At 38.4% G+C, this 22,588-nt stretch overlaps 1 protein-coding gene across 3 annotated transcripts in view; it reads right to left on the bottom strand.

Annotated features, from left to right (window-relative positions):
• Window positions 1-22,588, bottom strand: part of ADGRG6 (adhesion G protein-coupled receptor G6) — a 103,865-nt gene that overhangs the window by 54,760 nt on the left and 26,517 nt on the right. For all 3 annotated transcript variants that reach the window (XM_053974062.1, XM_053974063.1, XM_053974064.1), the window contains exons 2-4: window positions 11,759-12,100; window positions 5,542-6,162; window positions 753-821 (exon numbers count right to left, since the gene is read on the bottom strand). In XM_053974062.1, the coding sequence (XP_053830037.1) occupies window positions 753-821; window positions 5,542-6,162; window positions 11,759-12,100 (1,032 nt within the window). The remainder of the gene's footprint in view (window positions 1-752; window positions 822-5,541; window positions 6,163-11,758; window positions 12,101-22,588) is intronic.

Below are 22,588 nucleotides of genomic sequence, written 5' to 3'. Positions count from 1 at the left end.
GGGTTCATGAAGGAAGGCATTGTGGAAACAGGTTAATGTTGCCCATCAAGCACTTTTTATGGAACTGCAGAATCTGAGCAGAACAGTACAAATAAACCATCCTTGCATGCCCATTGATTCATGTGACATGGAAATCTGTAGGGTTCACCCATTCCTTGCATTCAACTGAACTGACTTTTAAAAACACTTAATGAATTTTTATATGTGGTGATTTTTACATTATTAATCCATCACTAAGTGCCATAGCATTTGTTTCTCTCTCTGAAAGCTGCAAAATTTTACAATTCGATGGTACTTATTTTATACCTGTTAATCTTGAAGTACCTAGCCTCAAAATATCTTATTGAAAAAACAGCCTGGATAAAAGCTAGATCCTTTATTTACATCTGCTTTTTTTTTTTTTTTTTTTTTTTTACAGATTTACCTACTACTTATACTGGTTAATATTTTACTGTGAAAATGTACAGGAGGAAAAGAGGTGGAGAAAGAAATGAAAGCAGTCAGTTAATTCAGCTTTGATATAATTGAGACTATTTGGAAAATGTATTATCAAGGGAGTGATCACATTTTTTCCACATACTGTACGAACAGGACACCCACATACTTGATGAGACGAAAGAATTCCTTTCCTTGCTATTTTTTATTGCTGCTCACCCTTTTATAAACGATAATAAAAAAGAAATGGAATAAAACCCGGAGGCAAATAAAGATTTCCCAAAGATGAAACTGTGAGAAGGATCTGGGTTTCTTACCTTGGCAAAGGCTTCCTAGGTTTGCACAACTGGTTGGTTCAATTGAAGAAGAGGAAATTAGATATGAGCCTTTAAAAGGAGAAATCAAATAATTTAGAAAGGGTTAGTTACTGGGCCTAGAACACATTATATTGTGCAGTGGCACATTCCTCTTCCTAATTTCTCTCAGCAGCAAAACTGACACTGCCATTTGCCTATAAGACTTAAAAGTTTTCAGTTTCTGTTGCAGCTCGGGGATCCTTGAAAACCCTGCTGACTCGCAAGTTAGAGTCACTTACGTATCCTCCTGTGGTTTTCTTAGTTTTCACTATATAACATCATATTACAGGAATGCAGCTTGTGTGTACTCTGTAAAATGAGTTTAAGCAAAGGGGTTATGGCTACGGGATTTAAGTGATTTTCATAACAACATATGCCTTGGAGGAGCGACCACACTCTGCTGCTGCAGCACAGGCTACCCAGCACACACTTGTGAGTAATCTGACTGGGACAGACACCAGCCAGATAAAAGGTGATTAAACTTGTTCCTTTGCCCAGGGTGAGGGTGTGATTAATATGCTGGTATGCATGACTTATAAACAGATAATGTTGTAAGTCTTTACCTCTACAAAATTATTCATAACAAGCATTACACTTTGATGATCTGGTGGCAAAACCAAGGCACGTAAGAATGGCTACAGAAAAAGAATTGGTGCAACTGCATTAATTACACTTCACGTATCCCAGAGGTTCAGCTGCAGATACAGCTGCCTTTGCACACTGTGTTGAACATAATGGGACCATAGAGCTCTGGCAAGATGTGAACCCACTAGGAGTTTTGCCCTTTTGGCTTTTGCTTTACCACTTCAGAATCATATCGACTCAATGAGGTTTTCTCATGAAACACACTATCCTTCTGTAAAATTAAGTAGCCACCACCCATCAGCTTGTAAAGATAGCTAAGAAAATATTTCCTGTGATGCAAGAACAAATGAAGCATGGAGCTTTGACACACAAACTGAATCATGACACAGATACCACTACATGTATTGCCAACAAATATAGGGTGTCATTAAAACAACAAATATTAAATGATCCTCAACAAATATTAAATTTCACTGATTTTTTAAGTGGATTAAGAGATAGAGGCAAATTCACTTTCTTGGTACACTGCTTATGAACTCCAGGAAGGATGTTCTAAATGAGTGTACTATCCTCTGCATGAGGTGGGTTTTTTCTCCCAAAATAAATTCGTTAATATTAAACAGTCAATATCAAAACCTACTCTGTTTCACCCCTGTTGTGTAACATGGAAAGATGACCTGAGAGTTGGCTGGAAATATTGTGGGTGTTCATATTTTTTTCACAGAGTATTTAAAACAAGATTGTGATTTTATTTGGTGAAACTAAAAAAAAAAATCAAATCCAAATTTACAAAACATTTAAGTCAGAAGACTATTGCATTGAATTTGCATGGCAAGTGTTTGGTAGCAAGGGGGTTACAGGGGCAGTTCTTTAAGAAGCCTCTCAGAGAAGCTTTCCCTATGTCCAATGGAGCCAATGCCAGCTGGCTCCAAGACGGATGTGTTGGCCAAGGCTGAGCCTGTAAGCAGCAATGGTAGTGTCTCTGGGATAATAGATTTTAAAAGGGGGAAAAGTTATTGCACAGCAGCAATTGCAGCCAAGAGAGGAGTGAGAATGTGTGAGAGCAAAATCCCACAGACACCAAGGCCAGTGAGGAAGGAGGGGCAGGAGGTGCTCCAGGTGCCTGAGCTCAGATTCCCCTGTGGCCCATGGTGCAGCCATGGTGAGGCAGCTGTGCCTCTGCAGCCCATGGAAGTCCATGGTGGAGCAAATATCCACCTGCATCCTGTGGAGGACCACATGCTAGAGCCGGTGGATGCCTGAAGGAGGCTGTTACTCCGTGGAAAACTGGCACTGGAGAAGACTCCTGGCAGGAGCTGTGGACCCATGAAGACAGGAGCCCATTCTGGAGCAAGTTTGCTGACAGGACTTGTGACCCCATGAACCTATATTACAGACACATTGTGTGATACATTTCCCTTCAAATGTCTAAAACTCAGACATCCATATCTGCTTGTCATGCTAGACTTTATAGTCAGTGGAGAGGAACAGACACTCCTACAGCAAAAGTACTTTGACTTCACTGCGACATCTTTTCCAGCATGAGATGCAGTGACCTGTGGAATAGCCTTTTTGATTCCACTATTCATAAACAACACTGAGGGCAATTATCTTAGCCCAAAACATTGGCCAGCTGCCTAAGGCAGACACATCCCACATTGAGTTAAATCTGAGAGTGAATTTAAGGATTCCTTTGGCCTTTGGGAATGAAGGACTCATTAAATGCACATGAAAAAAAAAAAACAAAACAATAAACAAACAAACAACTGCAGGCATGGACAGATATGTGGCCACATTACCCTTAAAATGAGAAGATCATATCCTTCTATAGCTGTAGCCAGTGCAGGCTTCAGAATCAAAACCAGAAGTTGATTAAATGCTCCTAAGTTTGCCTGCACTGAACTCTGAACTGGTGAGCAATAGCCATATTTCTATCATTACCTAGGTTACTTGTTTTAAATTAAGTCTGGATACCTAGGCTGTGTATGCATACCTTTACATGCAATCTGCACAAAGGTATGGCAATAAAAACAGAATTCTGTCAAGTCTTATGCAAACACCCCACCACAACTGCACAGCTGTGAAAACATTAGTCTAAGGAATAAACTAATAAAAAGTAAAACTATGAAAAGATTATCTGATACAATTTGCTGGTGTTTTATGCCTCATAAATCTACTTGTAAAAGCTTTGTCTGAGAAACCATAAAAATAATACCCCTTGAAAATGTAAGCACTGTTCAGGCAAAGGTATGTTGAGATCACTGCTAAATGCTTGGTTTGCTTTTTTTAAAGTTACAGGCCACTTCCTGCTGAAGCATTATTGGAGCTGTGTGAAAAACTCTTTTCTGCATAGATCCTTTCACTACTGTTAAATGAAGCCTAATCAGAGTCAGCTCCACAGTGTCAGTAGTTTATTCATGGTTGATAGCCTGACTCATCAACTCTCCTGTTGAAGGCTGATTTTACAAAGAAGGCTTTTACTTGACAGGAGGAAGGGAAGACAATTCTAACAATTTCATCTCTGGGATTAGTAACCATCCTTGAAATGGCACTGCACCCAGAATTTTCTTTTAGGAATACTATGGCTCAGGAAAGCCTGTATCACAGAGGATGATTTCATGTCAAGGAAATAAAACGACTGGCTAGTGAGTCAATTTCCTCATAGGCTTATTTAGAGACAACAACAATGTTTATACGTAGATATATTTTAAATTACTTAAATAGATATTGGGTCTAAAGTTTTTCTAAAACAATGTTCTGCTGCAGGAAAACTACTGATAACTCACATCCCAGGGAATAAAGATGTGGAATGAAAAAAGTTCTATCTATAATATCACAGCTATGATATTATATTTATATCTTAGGATTGTACAGTCTTTAGCAGAAAGAAGAACAAGACTCCAGTCAGAATTAAATGAGATTGCAGCTTTTACAGAGATAGGTTGTTTGGTAAAAGTGTTATAGTAGACATCATGGTGTAACAGCATAAGATTTGGTGTCCCAGCGATTTTCTGGGAAGTTATTCTCTACCAGATCAGTTTATACCAATGAAATAGAAACAACTTTTGCCCAGAAATTTTTTTTTTTTTTGTCCAGAGAAAATGTTTTTGTTCATCACTTGTGGTCAGATCAGCCTTTTCTTTGTCCTGGTAGAAAGGCGAAGGTACCGAGTTGCTTGTGGTTTCATACAGGTGCTGCTTAATGTTTTTTTTAGCAGAGGCATGTTGAAATCTTTCTCAGTAGTTCTAAGCTGTGAATGAGTATCCCATACTTTGATATGAGTACAATAAAGCAAGCAAAGCAGCTTTTTTACCCACCTTAATCCCTCAAGAACTATTAGATACAAAATAGAATGCCTTAGTGATGGCAGCTTCTCTTCTAAACTAAGGATTCTCAGAACGCTGACAGATGCTCTGTCAAATATACAAAAAATACTCCAGGACATTTATGTGAATCAAGTGTCAGAGCCATATAATGAGAATAGGTTGGTAAATGTATTGAAATTTATCTTCTGGAGTATTCTACGGGAAAAAACACCTTCAGTAAGTACCAGTTAAAAAAGGACTGATAATATGTCATAATGAAGAAAAAATCTTATGATTTTGATCTCAAAGTCTTCCTTCCTGTCCAACTCTTCTAATTTAATATTTTATTCTAGTTTCCTGTCACCTACGCACTGCATCTGCCACTGCTTTTGCTGGCTCTGCATATACAGCACAAGGCTAGCATGGGCTCCTCTGGCTAATCAAAGGGCCAAAGGGCAGGTACAAAAACATTTAGTAATTAATTAGCTAACATAAATTTTTTTCTCCAGAGACCACAGTAATCTTATTTGAGGCTGGTAGGTACTTGCCATTATCCCCCTTTTGTATGAGGCAATTAGGAGTGTTTAGGAAATCTTTGATCTGCAGATCTTTTCCAGCAGCAACTCAATACACTTAGGAGACTTGTTCCTTTCCTTTAAGGAATCAACTCCGTACCCTTTCAAAGTCTCTGTATATGGTAAGAGTTAAGCTAAACTCTAATAAAGGTAAGACCTTGCTATTTTTCTTTCATGGGAATGCTCTCATTTTTTTCCATCTTGGTATGTGGTATGTTCAGCGCAATACAGAAGAGTTGGGGGGGGGTGGGAATAAGCAAAAAAGTTTTGGCAAGGCATACTCACCACAACTCAAATTGTTTTCTGCTTTCAGTGCTGAAGTTGGAATACTCCAGAATTCATTTTCCCAGTCTACAATGTTTCCTTTCACATCGCAGCTGAGGTTGGCCAGTGTTTGCGCATTCATGGTGAAATTCCAGAGGCGGAAGTTGTAAATGTCCCCATTTAGAGAGCTCACTTCATTGCTGTTAGAGCCCAGCACCAGCCTTCCATTTCCAGGGATAACTTTGTCAAAGATCTCTGGACAGTCCACCACATGATAGGTGCTTTTGGCATATACACCTATAGTGCCCGAGAAGCTGTCCCATACAACACAGAGCTGTTGAAAGGTTCCTGTGAAAAACTCTGCATTTCGGGGCAATGCATTCTTAAGGATGCACTGTGTGCCTGAGATGGATAGAAAATGGCCTTTTGTGGTCTTCCCAAAGCTGAAGAGCTCTCTCAACAATGCATCACTGTAGGAGAAAACCTTCCAGTCATCGTTGTCATCACTGTTGCCCTTGGTTGCTTCAAAGCACAGTGTAAACTGTCTAAGCTCTGGCACTGAGATGGTCTCTGCCACAGACACAGCATCGATGTCAGGAACCTGGGGAATGATGACTTTCTGATTCCTCAGAGACACGGCAACTAGAACCAAGAGCAGATATGTAAAAATTCATCATATAGGAATATAGGCAGACTGGCAGCAGGCGTTAAAGCAACATTCATTAAATCAAACATTCATCAGGTCACTTTTATCACTGTAATATACCAGCTGCACACACCAAGGGGAATTTGACTTGGGAGTGCACTCAGCTGAAAATATGCAGTGATCCTTTCAATGGCACAGAGAATGCTGTGTGACACCCAGTTAAAAAACCCCCTAAGTTGCATTAAGAGCAATATTAGGACATACTACGTATTGACCTCCACCTCTGCTTCAGCTCACTTAATAAAAATTACTTCTTATTCACCTAGTAAGGATGCATTAAGCAATGGAATAAACCAGTTATTTGAAAAAAACAGTACAACTTGGTTTTAAGATATATTTTAATTACTTGTCTGCATGACTGCATTACACCAGTGAAATTCAGGCCTTCCTTCTTTCAAATATTGCAATAGAAGAAAGCCCCCATTACATTCCTTGGCAAACTGAAGCCTTTTGTTGCTGAATTCAGCTAATGGGTATTTCTGCACAGCATTAGGCATCTTCTCATTTTGTCCCCAGCAGCCTTCTGGTCGAATACTGCAATCGTGTGCTCATGAATATTTCTATCCAAGCTGTTTCCTATTTACTAACAATTGGGTCAGCAGTTTTGGACTTCGCACAAGTATCCAGAAATTTCTAGTCCTACAGCAATTTATGTATTGCTGTAAGGGTATTTAGGCAGAATTGCTCTAACTGTTGTTAATTATACTCATTTGCATGGGCAAAATGACAGCCACGAAATGAGAAAGTACGACGTGACACATACTTTTTCTCCATGAGTACATGAATGACAATTCTGTTCACTGTATTTCACAGAACATTATTTTTCAAAAGAGAATGTTAATATGCTCAGTTTTATTGTCACGTTTATGGCAGTACAATTCTTCCAGCAAATTTCTCCACGGAAAAGTTTCTGGCTACCAGATATACAAAGGTGTCTGGTACAGATTGCAACAGCCCTCGGTTTTACTTCTGGATCCTCAGCTCTGCCTCAGACCCCTATCTCCCGCAAATGTCTTCACCTCTTACACATTTTCACAGTGTATACGCTGGAAGTGAAACTGTTTCTTGCAGAAGGTGAAGAACAACTGCCACAGTAGTTAATTTCCAGTCTCCTCTGGGATTTATCAGTGATTGTCACAACACTTATACTAATTACTACAACTATTCTCTTCTCAGATTGAAATAAAACCCTTTCAAACATGAGAGTGTGAGACATGAGGGAAGGGTGACTGTCACGCCATACCCAGGAAAAGACACAGATACATGGTGTATAAGAATTCTGTGTTGTCTGTGGTACTGCAAATTCCCTTTGCCAGCTGCTTGCAAAGACTCTGAGCTCCAAACTACCATATTTGGATATACACAAGAACATAATTTGACCAATATATTACACAGTAAAATAACATAAAGCATTGCATATTATCTGCCAACCCAGCAACTGCATAATGGGAGGGAAGAGAGATAAATACTGGGCTTTTATAGTTACTGGATATACTTCATAGATTTATTTTTCTTCCCAAGGGAAAAAGCATGCCGTAACAATTTTATAGATAGAAAATGCGTTCAACTCTCCATTGAAAACAGGGGCATTTTTTTAGCGGGTTAATTATACTGTAAGCTCCTTTACGTAACATGGAAAGTGTTCCAGAAGAAGCATAAGGATTCATGACTTGAAAAAGAAGAAAGCTTATTCATATGAGTACTATCCAGACAAGGTGGTCAGAAAAGTTATGGACCACCTGGTCACTTTTAAACAGTATAGAAGGAGAAATAAATGGGAAGGACTTTGCTCCTGTAGTGAAGAAGTCTACTCAGTTTTGCTGTATTCATCGTACAGATTTAACCACTGGCATCTTTCCCATATACTGAAAACACAAAACTGACAAGTATTTTGTCCACATGGAGAAAACTGAATACTGCCATCAATATTAAGTGCAGATTTCTTTCCTGGTTGCTGTTGCACAGTCAGTCATCACACTGATGAATTTAAATGTTAGTATCAGGGAAATTGGTTATTCTCTGAGGAAGAATATACATATATTCTTGGAATACTCATCCAGGTGTTTCAGAATACTTTCAGAATGATGCTATTTTTTTTTTCCTTAGGAAGATCCTGAGATTAGCTCAGTTGGTTAGAGGATGGGGTGAATAATGCCAGGGTTGTGGGTTTGAGCCCTGTATGGGCCACTCACTCCATAGCTGGACTTTATGATTCTTCTGGGTCCCTTCCAACTCAGACTGTTCTGTGATAACTGGATTACAATGGGCATGGGTTTTTTTGACACATTTTCTTACAAAGAAGGCACAAACATCTACCTTACTTGTGTCTCACTGTCTCACATCTCATACACCCCTTCACGTATAAGCAAGCCAGGAGCCCTCAGGCTCTATTTCACAAGCCCTTTACAAGCAGGGCACACTGGTCTCCTGCCAGCTGATGGGCTTTTCAGTATAGTCTGGTGCTTAAGGAGTGCCTTCTGCTGTTTCTAGCTCCCCTGCTTTCATCTTCCCTGTCACTGATGCTGGTAGATATGTGTCAAAATTTAATGAGGTCTGCAAGTGTCCACATACCAAATATGTTTGGCGGTGTTTTGTTACTACCTCAGTGAATAGTGCTTTTAATCTGGGCCACTTCAGTCCTGTTTAACTGTATGCTAAATTACCTCAAGCATTTCTGTACTAACACAGGTCTGTTGGCTCTCCTTCCTCCCCTTTTGGTGACTGACTTCTACTTACTGGTGGAGTAATTACTAACAGTTCAGTGTTACTAGGAAATTATTTACCATGACAGCTCCTCAGCTGGGGTAAATTGACATAATTCCCCTAAGACTGGCAAAGCTAGATTGGTTTACTGCAGCTGAAGATATAGTCTGTCCATCTGCTATTGTGTGTTGCAGGAGGTGGCAGGCAGGAAACAAACATTTGTGTGGGTGGCCAATTTGATACGGACAACTATAATAAGGACTCTGCAAAACTCAGTTTGAAACTTACATAAAACTGAGCAATCACACAAAAGCTGTTCTATTCCCCAGCTAATTCCCTCCCACCACTCACTCTTTTATGTCTGTCTTTCCCCACATGTATTTTGTCTTGAGTACGTACTGCATATTAGGATGTTTGTATCACTAATGTCTTTTTAAACTACATTTCTAGATAGTATATTGTGTCTTTGAATGGCCTTTTACTTTCCAATTTTGCATTACTTTGTGAAATTCAAAGTGGAACAAACTAATTGATTTTATTATTATACCAAAAAATCTAATTTCTTAGAAATAGAAAAAATATAACAGCATTCCCTTAGTTCTGGCAGAAATTAATGCCTTTGCTGCTCTATTACATTTTTAGTAGTCAAAGATGGTGTCAACTTGAACTACAAGCTTTGAAACGTCATGTGAAGTGAGGAGAGTGCAATTTTTCACACGACGTGAAGTGAAGGGTGTGCAATCTTTTGGATGGCTTTGGAAACTCTTTGCAAGCATAGGAGAGCATAGTACAGGCATCTGCCATGTGGATGTGTTGTCATTTCAGTGTGTGTGCATATTGATGTGCAGTTTTCCACATGCATTTATAACTTGAAAGGAAAGCAGTACATTGTGATCCCTTTTCCCAGACCCTTTTCTGTATCCATTTCCAGGTTAAGTTTTATTATCATCTGTGTCTGTAACTATGTTCTGAAAGTAACACAATTGCACAACTGTGAGCAATAAGTAGAATACAGTTATAACTTTCCCTAGAAGAATGCAGACAGCTCTCCCAGCATCCACAGTCAAAATCAAGATGTCAAGTGAAAGTTACAATTTTGGAGTAATGAAACTGAATGAAGTCAGTCTCAAACTAGGTGCTTAACAGCACAGCTTAACACAGAGCTTCTGAACTAGTATATATGTGAAACATTAAAATATACGTCACTGGTCTTTGATACTTGCACTTTTACTTCAATACTTCGATACTTTTACTCGCACTGGAGAATAGCCTTCTTTTTCAAAATAAAAGGCTATCTTCCAAGACTATTAAATTTTGATGGTGGTATCCATGAGCATTAGGTACTATTCAATTTGGAGGCAATACTCTTGCTTCCATTACAATACTTAACTGTGGGTATATACACGCAAGTTGTTCTCTGCCCATGTTCATAGACCTTTCCTCTCCTTATTAAACAGAGCTGAGGTCAACATTGCATCTTTTAATTGCAATTGTAACTCATCTCTTACATTTATACTTAAACATTAAAATATTAAATATTTTGCATAATCTGACCGCATATGATTTTTTGTGATCTACTTGATCTTACAACTTCTTACAATACAGCAAGAGTTTTGTTAATTAAATAGACAAGCCTTTCAGAAAATTTGCTTTGACTTTCATAAGAAAACAGGTACTCCTACAATTATTACTATATATTTTTGTCAGCATAAAAGGACCTCAGCAGACAGAAGTATTTTCAGCTTCTCTGTGATGTTATCTTTTTTCTTTTCAGGACTGCACACAGATTTTGATGACATAATCATGCCTACTTTTGTCTTATGATTCCTGGGATTTACTATCTTAATTATTTTAAAATATATGAAATGTGTAATAAATATTTTAAAATAACCATGAGGAAAATATGCTTGTGACTGAAGACAGAACTGCCAAGTTTCCCTGCTCTATCTTTTTACAGCAAGCCAACCTGCAGAACATCACTGTGCTACAACAATATAAAGGCTAAATGCAATACTAGTGGCCAGTTTAAGGTGTGCAATCACTACAAAAAGAAAGTCTACTGAAAGCATGCAACTGGAAACTATAACCCTGAAGCAGAATGAATAGTGAACCACACATGGGGCCTGTCAGTCACTGCCCTGAATATCTTTCATTACCTCACTGCCCTTTACTGTCTAATTAATGCTCTAATCAGAAATTATTTGTATGCTTACCTTCTAGGGAAAAAAGCATGAGTGTCTTTTAAAACCTTTAAAACCATTGTTACATATTTAGGGAAGGGAAAGAAAGGTCAAGGAACTGGAATGACAGGTAGACATTTTGCAACATCAGCTCATCCCTGGGAGTTTGTTCCAGAGGCTGGATGAACTCTGAGAAGTTCTGCTTTCTGCACTAACTTCTCCCCACTTCTGGGAGCTACACTGGGCCAGAGGTCCAGGCTGACCTTTCTGGCTCAACTAAGTTGCCTCTCATGCTCTCCTTTAGGCTTCTATGTCCCTCTGCAGGTGTGCTGACCTGAAAGACACCTATCCTGCTTCCAAATCCTCCAGCAAAAATTGGCAGGGAGAGAACTGTTAGGCCTAAAATCTTTGCATGTTTTTCTAAAGTTTTCTAAAGTTTTTCTAAAACACTTATCATGTCCTGGAATAAAATAATTTTGATCCAAAGAAAAATAAATTAGCCAATAAAAGATACAAGATAACCCTGTAAAGTGAGGCTTCACTCATTCACTCATCTTCTCTTGGCTCCTTTGGAAAGTGTCATTTTAATCCTTATAGGACATTTCCTTGTAACATCTATAATGGGATGAAATGCTTTGGACTTACTTACTTCGTACATAGCTGGCATTAAAACCTTTCTTTTGGATACTGAAGTCGCTTTTAAATGACACAATCATTTCATTTCCGGTAGAATTATAGGATAATCCTTTGGCAGTGATGCCACAAAGGTTCATTGGGCTTTCTCCGTTGTCTAATGTCAGTGAATCATAAATGCAGCCTGGAGCTTCTTCAATGTCGAAATCAATAAAGGTTAGCTGTATGATAAATCCATGAGGTGCTCGGATGATCCACTTGCATGCTTGGCTGTTGGGATAGTCACTGGGGAAGCATGGCGAAGTGAAAACTCCAGAGGGGTCAGTTAGCACAGTCCTACAGTCATAGCATCCGTGAGCTGACAATGAAAACACAGAAAATCTGGAAGTCAGGCAGAGACGTAACTTAACAGTAAAGTAACCATCAACACAAGAACTAAATGTATGTCTATACAGACAAATAGAGATGGGAGGAAGAAAGACAGAAAAAGGCCTTGTTTCTAGCGGGGAAAAAGCTGGAGGAGTAGCATAGCAAAAGCATATTTGATGCAAGAAATCCTATAGCAAAGAAATATAAATTATATTGCTAAACAATAATTTGTGCACATGATATACATATATATATATATTTACCATGTCTATTGGCCTGATAAAGGTAAAGTGAAAGCAATGTTTTTCAATTCAGAAAGGCAAATTGCAAAACTGCAGCTTCCAAAAAGATGACTGGTATCATTCAGACTTTTTGGTTGCTGGTCTGATGCTGACTGCAGGTTATCCCAACAGCTCTATGACATGCTGTTGTTTCCAGAGAAGTGTCCCCGGAAAGGAGCAACAAGAGTTGGGCTGACGAGCAGCAGAAGCAGCAGTCCCTGAAGGTTAGTCATCTGCATTTCCAGCTGATGCATTCCACATCACCCAGAAGGGTAGCAGTGAGCTACTGGCTTTTGAATCAACAGTAAATTACTGTGTCCTTCCCATGCTGACTCAGCTGCATTGACATATTTGTGGCAGTCAGGCTTTAAGAAATTCTTACCCTATTTGTCATACTCCTTTGCTCACCTGTTGTGTTTACCCATGACAATTTCAAGCCCAGTTAGTCCCCAGGGTTGCATTTCTTGTTCGGTTAACGTTTGCTCATTTATCATATATTTATTTAGTGTATTATATTATATAATTACCGTGAACTGCCTGCTGCTAAAATCTGTAACAGTTTGCCAAATCAGCACTGAACAAAATAGATGGGAACTGAATATCACCAAGAGATAACCAAAGAAACTAACTGGCCCATTTATGCTGAATTACTTTGCAAACATTTCATCAAGCCACAACCCCGTGTCAAATCCTACAAGGATGAAAAAACACGCATTATTAGTTGCCCAAACTAAAAACAACCTAAAAAGTTGTTGAGTGTAAGTTACATACAGAACAGTTATAAAATAGGAATAAATGTAACTAATTCCTCCAAAGAGCCCTTGATGTTTCTTTACAGACAGGGTCCTGATATTTTTCAGTCACATTTAAATGGTGTTTGGCCTGAACAAATGGACCCTGACTCTGTGAAGTTGCATGCCAAAAATGCAGTTTACATCTGCAGTTAGAATTGAGAGGTATATTTTACACAGTTTTTATAATTTTTATTTGCAAAGCATGAATTCATATGGCCCCAATGAGGTAAAAAGACTGCTTGGGCTCTCAGAGCCAAATGCAGACTGGTTACACTTGGAAAGCTTAGAGCAACACTTCTTTGTTCAAGTGAGAAAAAAAGATTGTCTGAAAGATTTGCAGGTAGCTTTGGGAAGCATTGCTGCTCCTGGAATTTGAAAACTTGATCTGTGTAGTACAAACAAAACCCTGTCCATTTTTAATTTCCCTGCAAATCTTTACAGTCAGAGGATGATGCTCACCTGCACTGCAATCCTGGTGTTCCATTTATTAACCAGAGAGGGAATATTTACTTATTAGTGACTATAAATCCTGCAGTTGACGGCTTAATCCAGTGGATTTTGCACACATAGGTATCAGCTTTCAGAGAAGCACCTTAAACTGAGAGGAGGAGGAGCAGGAAAAGCATGCTCTGTGCCACAAGCCACTGCACGCAGTCTCCTAGGCCAGAGCGAGTGAGCCCCTACAGGGTAGAGCCCCGGTAAGATGGCTCCAGCTGGAGCTGTCTGCAGTTGGAAGGCTCCGTGATCCAGGATCCTGACTGCCAGGATGAGGGCTTACATGGGCTGGGGATTTGGCAGCACACCTCACCCACTCTCCTTCTCATTCCTGCCAGAGAAACAAATGACTCTGAGGTCTCTGGGCCATTGAGAACTTTCCTTGGGCACTCAGATGGACCTAAAGCCAGGGACTAAGGTGTTAAGTGACGTAAATACATAAAGGAACATGGGTGTTAATGTACACTGGTTAATGTACATTTGTGTTAATATACACTGTTAATGTACACTGGTTCATTCTGGGACACCTAAAGTAATCTTAAGGGCATTATAAGACACTGCCAAACCAGAGAAAATATGCTACTTGTCAGTAAAAGTGTATGTCCCTAATTGGTAGAATATTACACTTAACCTGAGACTGGAAAAGTCAAATTTGTCCATCAGAGAGAACTATGATGTTCTTTGTGTTTATTAATTCTATTGATCATCAGCAACCAAAAAACAGGACTCAGCTTTTCTATTTATCTCTCTCTCTTGAGCATTTTTCATTGTTTCTAGGCTGTGTAAAAAGAAAAAGCCAGTACATATAGCAAAAAATTATCCCTGATGTCACTGTAAATATTAAAATATAAATGTTATTTATGATTTCTTAATAATTTAATCTTTGCAGAAATGTATTCTCACTTTATTACATCCATATTGTTTTGTTGATTTTACAGAACTAATGCAAAAAAACCCAGTCCCTAAATTTAGGTTGGAAAATAAGTGCTTGAAACTTCGCATGCACAGAAGAAACAGATTTGGTAAGTAAAGCAGTTGGGTTTTTGTTTTAAGTGGGTTGGCTCCATTTTGGTATAGTAGCTATTCTGTCCATGACTGCAATTTGAAGGAGAAATACCCTGTTTTCATGCAAATGTCCACAGTAGTAAGTAAGAAGAAAAGAAAACAAACAACAAAACTATATATAAACAGAATGGTTTTAAATGGAATGTTTTGCACAGCTTCTCATGAGACAGTTATTTTTCTATAAACATCACCTATTTTACTCATTAAAGAGAAAAATTGCTGTGGCAATGTTAGGCTGTCAGCCAAAGCTGACAGATATTTTGCAATCCCATTGGCTCAGAGCAGTACTGAACTGTGGAGAATGAATACTTGTTGCAATACACACCACAAACATTTCTAGAAGCAATCCAAGATATTTTATTGATTTTAATGGGAATAAATTTAGCTACGATATTCCTGTTTAGGAGCCCCACACATCCAGAATCTGCCTGTCAAGAAATTTTTACCAAAGGAAATTCACTGTCTAAATATATATTATATTATAAAGGCCTTTCTCTTTCTCCTCCTCCATTCTTTCCCAAACCACAATGAACACCCCTTTCAAATACTGAAACCAAGGACTTAATTTTAACATTTCCTAAATTGAAAGCTTCACTGGGCAGTTCATTTGTTTCCATCATGAGAATACACTGGAGTATGGTTTTCATTTCATAATCAATTTTTTTTCTGCATCATACTCATACCTCCTATAGTAAAGAATATTGAAGTATTTAGTGTGATACTTCAACACTAAACTGAAAATGGAAATTAATAAATTCCTCTGGAGCTAGTTAAGAGCTTTCACCAAAGTTATCTAAGTGATTCAAAAATGTTAATTGACTTCAGAAGTGGAATAGACTGTAGGGGAAATGGCTTTTTCCTATCATGGCATGGAGATAATGGGCAAAAATGGAAAAACTTTCCACAGATTTTTGGTGCCTCATCAATGAAATTAAACTACTGACTTTCCTTAACTACTTTGTATTTGTACAGGGTTTTGAATGTGCAAAGCACACTACCAATGACTTTAAACTGTAGCTGGGAGAGCACTTTGACAATCTGGCCCAAAAATGGGTATTTAGTGCCCAATGGAAAACTTTGGTCAAAGCAATTTGACGACTTTTAATAAGAACTTATCAGTAAAAGCAGGAATAAAATCCCACTTTCACAGTTGCCAGTTTTCCTAACCATGAAACCATTCACTCTCTTCTAGGAATTTCCTGACTATTTTACATATATACCTTTTAACTTGTGTGAGACAGAAAATAACCTATCCTACTCTTTCCTACACCATGCTCAATCATCTGAAGACTGCTCTAAAACTAAGGGGCTAAGGAAAACTATCTGACTCATTAATGACTGCACCATGCAAACAGTCATGTGTACATGCAAACCTCATATCCTATGAAACAAAATTAATTGTCCAGCTTGTTCTGTCCACTGATTTTGCCTCTTTAGAGTCCCAGCAGTGACTTTCACCATATGAACTCATCAAGGTAACTGTAAGTATTGAAATACACAATTTCAAAAGCAACTTTCATGAGTCATTTGTGGGAAGCTAAAGCCACAGCCAGACACAGAACTACAATGCCTAACTGCAGATTTGGGAAGGAAACATTCTCCATATAATCTTATCCCATATGTACATACTTCTCTTTTTAAATTGTTTTTCTTGAATGACTAACACACTCCAGCATTTGCAAACAGAATCTGTGCTAATATTCATATTTCCCTCTAATTTCATACTTCTCTACTTCTCTCCATTGTCATTGTTTACCCCTAAAACCTGTATTTTGTCCTATTGTAGTCAGCATTTCTTTCTCAGGCATCAGTTTTGACCTCTACCTCTCCACGTGCTTTCATTTCTGCACTTATCCAACCTTGGTAAAGTGCTGGACAACAAATTTTGTTCAGCCAAGAATTTTTACAAGAGTGCAAAACCAATCCAGTTTGGAACACTGTCTATTTCAGCCTTAAAGAGCCAAATTTTTTGAAGGTTAGGATCAAATGAAAACAAGGTCACTGTGGGGGAAAAAGCCCATACTTGGAGTTTGTGCATTATCCAGTATTTTTCAAACTAAGTTACGCGTTGCACGGGAACTTTCTTTTCACAGCTGAAGCACACAGCGTTTCCCACCTGACAGTAGTGTAAATGACTCCACATGCTTAGGCAGTAGCACAGGATACCAATGACAGCTGGGGTGGGTTGTAGTAACATTACCAGTATTTTTTTTAAATTAATTTAAAATTAAAATTAATTCCCTCATGAAACAGAATGCTGCTGGATTTCATTTTGGCATAAAAATTAAATCCACTTCTCTCTGTGGATGATACAATTTTTATATCAAAATATCCTGATATAAATCTATGTAGCTCTGGAATTGAATTTTCAGAAAGAAAACCCAAAAATTTTATGTCAACTCTAGCAATATTCAATTGAACAACAAAATCTCCCCTCCCCGACAGAATCAGGCCAATTCTAAACCACAGAAAATCTTAGCTAGAGTGCCTAGCACTTTAGACATAAAAAAGCAGTACAGAATTAATTATAATTTGCTTTCATGTTGACATCTGAGAACTTTTAAGCAGTTTATATATATTTTAAAAGGCAGTACTAACAAACATGGTCATTTGAACTGAGAAAGACTAGGCAGGCAACACAGCAGAGGCACTTGCAAGTGTGCGGTGATGCCCAAAATAAAAGAGAAAATTTACAATCATTTCGTGTCACAGCATAAAAAAAAAACCAAAACCCTAGTTCGATGAACATTGGATGGAAAAAAGCTTTGCTTTGTAAGAAGCAATTAATTGTTCAGGGTTTTTCTATTTCAAGGATATCACAACACAAATATGGCCAAACATTAGGTTAGATGTATTTATGACTGCAAATAGATGGGTGAATGAGGTTAGCAATGGGCACACCTGCAGACAAGCAGAAGGAAGGGCCAAACCACCAAGATGTGGGTGGGCTGGAATGGCTACAGAACAAACAAACCTGTGTTATTCCAGCAAGACACAAACACCAAACCAAAAACAGCTATCCTATGGCATAGGCTTGGACAGTAGCTTATCTTCACCTCACAAATAATTTTGAACGTAAAGGCAATCTGTAGATCTAGAAAACTGTCTGTATGCAAAGTGGGAGCATATTAATTGCAAAGAAATGTCCCATCATTCACTCTGAACATAAAGTAATACTCTGTTCTGCTTACTTACATTTAAGCTAGTAATGAGATAAAACCTTTTCAATTTGTTTATGCAAAACAGGAATCCTAGCACTCTTCTGAAGCCTCTGCCTACCAAACCATGTACTCTGCTCTCTGTGCAACCCACACTTTGATTGAGCTCAGTCTGGGAAAGTTCAAATGAGGAGATGTGGCAGGTTTATTTTTGCTTCTTTATTTACTTTCCAAATTGTAGAAGCTGTATGATCTGTCAAAAAGATCTTTATTCTGCTACACTATGCTGATAAAAATTACTATGCACCATACCTAATTTAATGTTTGCAGCTACTGTAATTATCAAATTAAACAGACAATCCTAATTCTATTTAAACATTCAGATTTAAAAATAAAATAAAGGATTATCTCTGGAATAAATAGAAAGGAAGACTCATTCTGATGTGTACAAAAGTTTGTCCGTTCACAAACCATGTTATTGGGTTGAGGTCTACTGCTTGGAAATATGACTGTGATTGCGTATAAATGCAGATACCCCCAGATTTGTCATCATCATATGGAACAATATCTACTTTAGCATTTCTACAACATTCCTAAAGTTTCTAAAACATTTCTAGAACAGCTCTAAATTTCCAGAAGTGTTGAGTAAATCCTATAACCTCACAGATATGCCTTGAATTTAAGCATAGACTTAAAATTCAGCAACTGTTTAAAGTCCTTTCCTGCACAATGGCGTCTTTGAGTTCTGTATTTGAAGCTTTGCAGTCCTGTCTTTAGCCCTGCAGCCCCCTCAAGGCTGAATGGGAGAACATGACACCATAACTGCTGCTGTCTGAAAACAACACGGGAGGCACTGCACAGACCCGAGCAGTGAGGAAGGCTGTGCCATTCTCTCTAGGTCTGACCATTTTCTTTTCCATTTCAATGAAAGGAGTAACAACTGGACCAACATTGGCAAACACCCATTCAGGGAGAGAGATCCACTCTCAGAGAGCATACTAATGGAAATGTGGTTTCCATGTAATTAAGTAATGTGGATTGAATTTGGTGGGAGAAAGAGATTGATTTTTTACACCAAACTGCAATGAAATAGTTCCTTCCAGACTTTGAATTTCCTTACCAAATTACTTTATGCCTAAACACCAGGAAAGGTAAGGTTTCATTCTAAGTCAGCCATGAACTTCCTAAAAATGTCCTTTTATTCCCTGGCCTCCCCACTTAAAAATATAAACTTTATTCCTCTGCATAGGGTTCAAGCCCATCCCACCACCCTTTGTAAGTAGGATGTTATGCTAACTTTCAGCTCTGCAAAGGCATCAGTACCAGGCTTTGATGATGGACAATTTGGGTGTGGAGAAATATATTTCAATTCACCCTTGAGGTTTTTTTTTATTTCTCCAAACACTGAACAGTCAAACTGCAGGTCATAAAAATCCCAGGCAGTGTAGTGTGGGTCATCAAAAAATGGAACTCAGTAAAATTTAAATAATTTTCTGAAACATTCAAAAATATTTTTTTAATTATTATTAATAGCTGTAGAATACAGATAATTCCCAACAGGATAAGCATTACAAGTTTTTCTGTGAAATCACTGCAAAGACCCATCAGTAATATAACTATCATATTTTATAAAATAGGATTTTATAAGCTTTCTGTGACTGAAACTTTACATTATTCTTCTGCAACATATAATAAGATGTATTTTGCAGAGCACAAGAACAATAAAGTTGTAGTTAGCAAGAATCTTTTGTATCTGTGTTATTCTTCATTTGCAAATGTGACTCTTTTGGTTGATTTGTGAGGAATCACTATTTTAAAAACTCAGTCCAGATTCTCATTCTGCATCATTCCCATTGCCTCATCTTCATAGTACTCCTTGTACTCAGCAAGAATTTAAAGCCTCCATATTCCTGACTGGAAATAGCACATAACCCTGGCAGAGTCTTTTATAATTCAATGAAAGACAAGATTGTGCTCTCACAAAATAATTCAACAATTTGGTTTTGGCCACTGAAGCCAAGAGACAAAGAGCGTACTATGCCCTGGCCAGTCCTATCAGCCTGCCTTGCATCATCATTTGCTGATGCATTATGTCCTGCAACATATGCTTTGAATGGATGAACTGGTTGGCACACCTAGGAATAATAAAATGTAAGGGAAAAAAAATCTCCTTACAGGCTAGTATAGAGACTTATATGATAGTGTAATTGTTGACTATGAATTCACTTATTATTTCTGCTTCCTGTTGCTCTAGCCCATATTGCTTATCAGTTTATTAAAAAATTATATTTGTCATCACATTGAATTAGAACTGATTATTTTCTCTCTTTTGTAAGACAAGAACAAAGCACTTAATTAATGAAATTACATGTGGTAAATTGAAAACTGATAAAAGACAATATTTTCTCTTACATAACAATGCCAGCCTGTGGAACTCGACCTGGAAACTGTTAAAGAAGGGAACATAAAACTCAGAAATGCACAGACATTTTCCCAAGTATCTAATATGATCTCTGAATCCCTCCAGAGATAAAATAATTGATGGGACATAACTCTAAGAAATTGTAAACCTCTTGGCTTATGTTTAAAATTAATCTTAACCAACTGTCCAGGAACAGTATTAATAGCTCCACCTTGGTCATGGACACAATCCCAGTCTCCTGCCCATATGGCTGCAGCTCAAGGCCAGCCCAGACAGGTCTTCTCCAAACCCCTCCTGGGTACAGCTAAGCAGCCAGCACAGGTCAGAAACCATTCCCAGCATGCAACCTGGATGCAGCTACCCCAGTTTTTGGAACTGCATGCACTTGAAACACAGCATGAGCTGGCCTCTGAGGCAGAGAGCAGCCCTGGGCATATCCCATTTACTGGAGTAAAAGTGGCCATGGCACTGTGGGAGAGAAGATGAAGCCATGTGAAGCCGAACACAAGGCTCTATCTTGTGTATCTTTCATAGGAGCCAATTGGGCAGTTCTCATTAGTTTTGATGTTCCAACACTACACAGAAATCTGGGAGAAACAGGTGGTATTACATCCTGTTTCTAACATGATAATCAAAATTATCTTTCAGGATACACTTGAGGTCAGTAGCAGTAATAATGTAACAAAAAAATCAGGAAGAGCAAAGCTTAATTTTCAAATCAGGTTAAGATTAGAAAAGCAGACATTAGAATAGTAAATTACTGACTCGGGAAGCATTTACCATGAACATAGGCAGTAACCAGCTACTACTAAATCCAGGAGCAGGTTTTTCACTAAAACCAGAAATCAGCAGAAGCTGATTTGCACTTCCTCTTGACACAACTGTGTAACATGGTCCTACACCGAGAGAGATAATGTTATTTATTTTTTCATAAATAAATATATAAGCAACAGCTTGATTGCTAATCTTTTCATTAGGCACACCGACTGGAACTTTACACAGGTTTAAGGTGCACCATTCATATGCAGGCTGTTGACACTTTGGATAGGACATTTCAGGGAACTGACATCTTGACTTCTCAAGATTAGCATCCTAGTCCTTAAAGGAGTCATTCAAGCACTGACATTATCAGTATTTGTTATGTGCTGGATCTCTAAAACTTTATGATCGTCTTGGAAAGGTAGGAGCTGAAGCTATTGAGAGTGGGATGCCAGCACAATACAGAGACCATTAGAGATTCAGTGTGTTTCAAGATATTCCGTATTGCCCCCAGACCTCATTTTATGCTGGAATTCAGTAGGTATTTATTTCTGTAGGATTATCATTGCCAGTAAAAATGCTCTGACCCCTCTTGATCACTCTAGCACAGATATCCTACTCCCTGACAGCAACTGACTTTACCACAGCAGTGACTCCAACAGGTTTTGATTGATCTGGGAAATTGAGGGAACCAGCTACAATAGAAGAAAATACGTTCAGAGCCAGGGTGGGGGCCCTGCACTGCCTGTTTCCCCTTAGTTGTTTGGGTTTGTGCCAATGAAAATGGAAGTAGAAACAAACACACTGACTGGGTAAATCAGCCCTGACCCATATGAGTGGAGTTCACAGTGTAGACAAAGTTATGGATTTCCCCCAGAGGGAGGGGGTAATGTGAAAATCCTGTGTTACACCCATTGTAACTTAAGAATATTTTCATTGGCATTCCTGTGATAATCTTATAAAAATAACAGAATTGACTTGCTAGTTTTGGCTTGAGTTGGACTTTTTTTTCCACAAAGTAGCAGAAGTCTGGGACAAAGAATGGTATTGACAGTTCAGTTTAGATATGCTGGTTAAAAAGGCATTAACTAGTAAGTATACAAGTGAGTACATTAAGCACATTAACTAGCACACATGTAAGTAAAACAAAAATTAAGGCAGGGAAGGGATAGGGTGGGAACAGGTGAGAGGTTTTTTGTGAGGTTGCTGCATGTAACCTGATGTTTTTCAATCTTGGATCTACATTTCACGCTCCATCATGAATCGTACTAGGATTTACAGGAGGAATAGTCAGCAAGAATGTTTTACTTTTGTCTGCCACAGCAACAAGATCTGGCTGCTGGCTCCTAGCTGTTCTGCTGCTGCATTGTTACAATGAAGATCACATCCTCAGCTGGAGTAAACTGATGGGTGCAGTTAAATTCAATACCAGGCTGCACAAACTGAAGAGCTGTATGGCTAAATACATTCTCAGATATCACTTGTTCAGACACATGTCACACT

The sequence above is a fragment of the Vidua macroura genome, chromosome 3, assembly GCF_024509145.1.
Source record: "Vidua macroura isolate BioBank_ID:100142 chromosome 3, ASM2450914v1, whole genome shotgun sequence".
NCBI classification, from domain to species: Eukaryota; Metazoa; Chordata; class Aves; order Passeriformes; family Viduidae; genus Vidua; species Vidua macroura.
The sequence above is the reverse complement of the archived record's forward strand: the minus strand, read 5'-3'. Positions and strand labels throughout refer to the sequence as shown.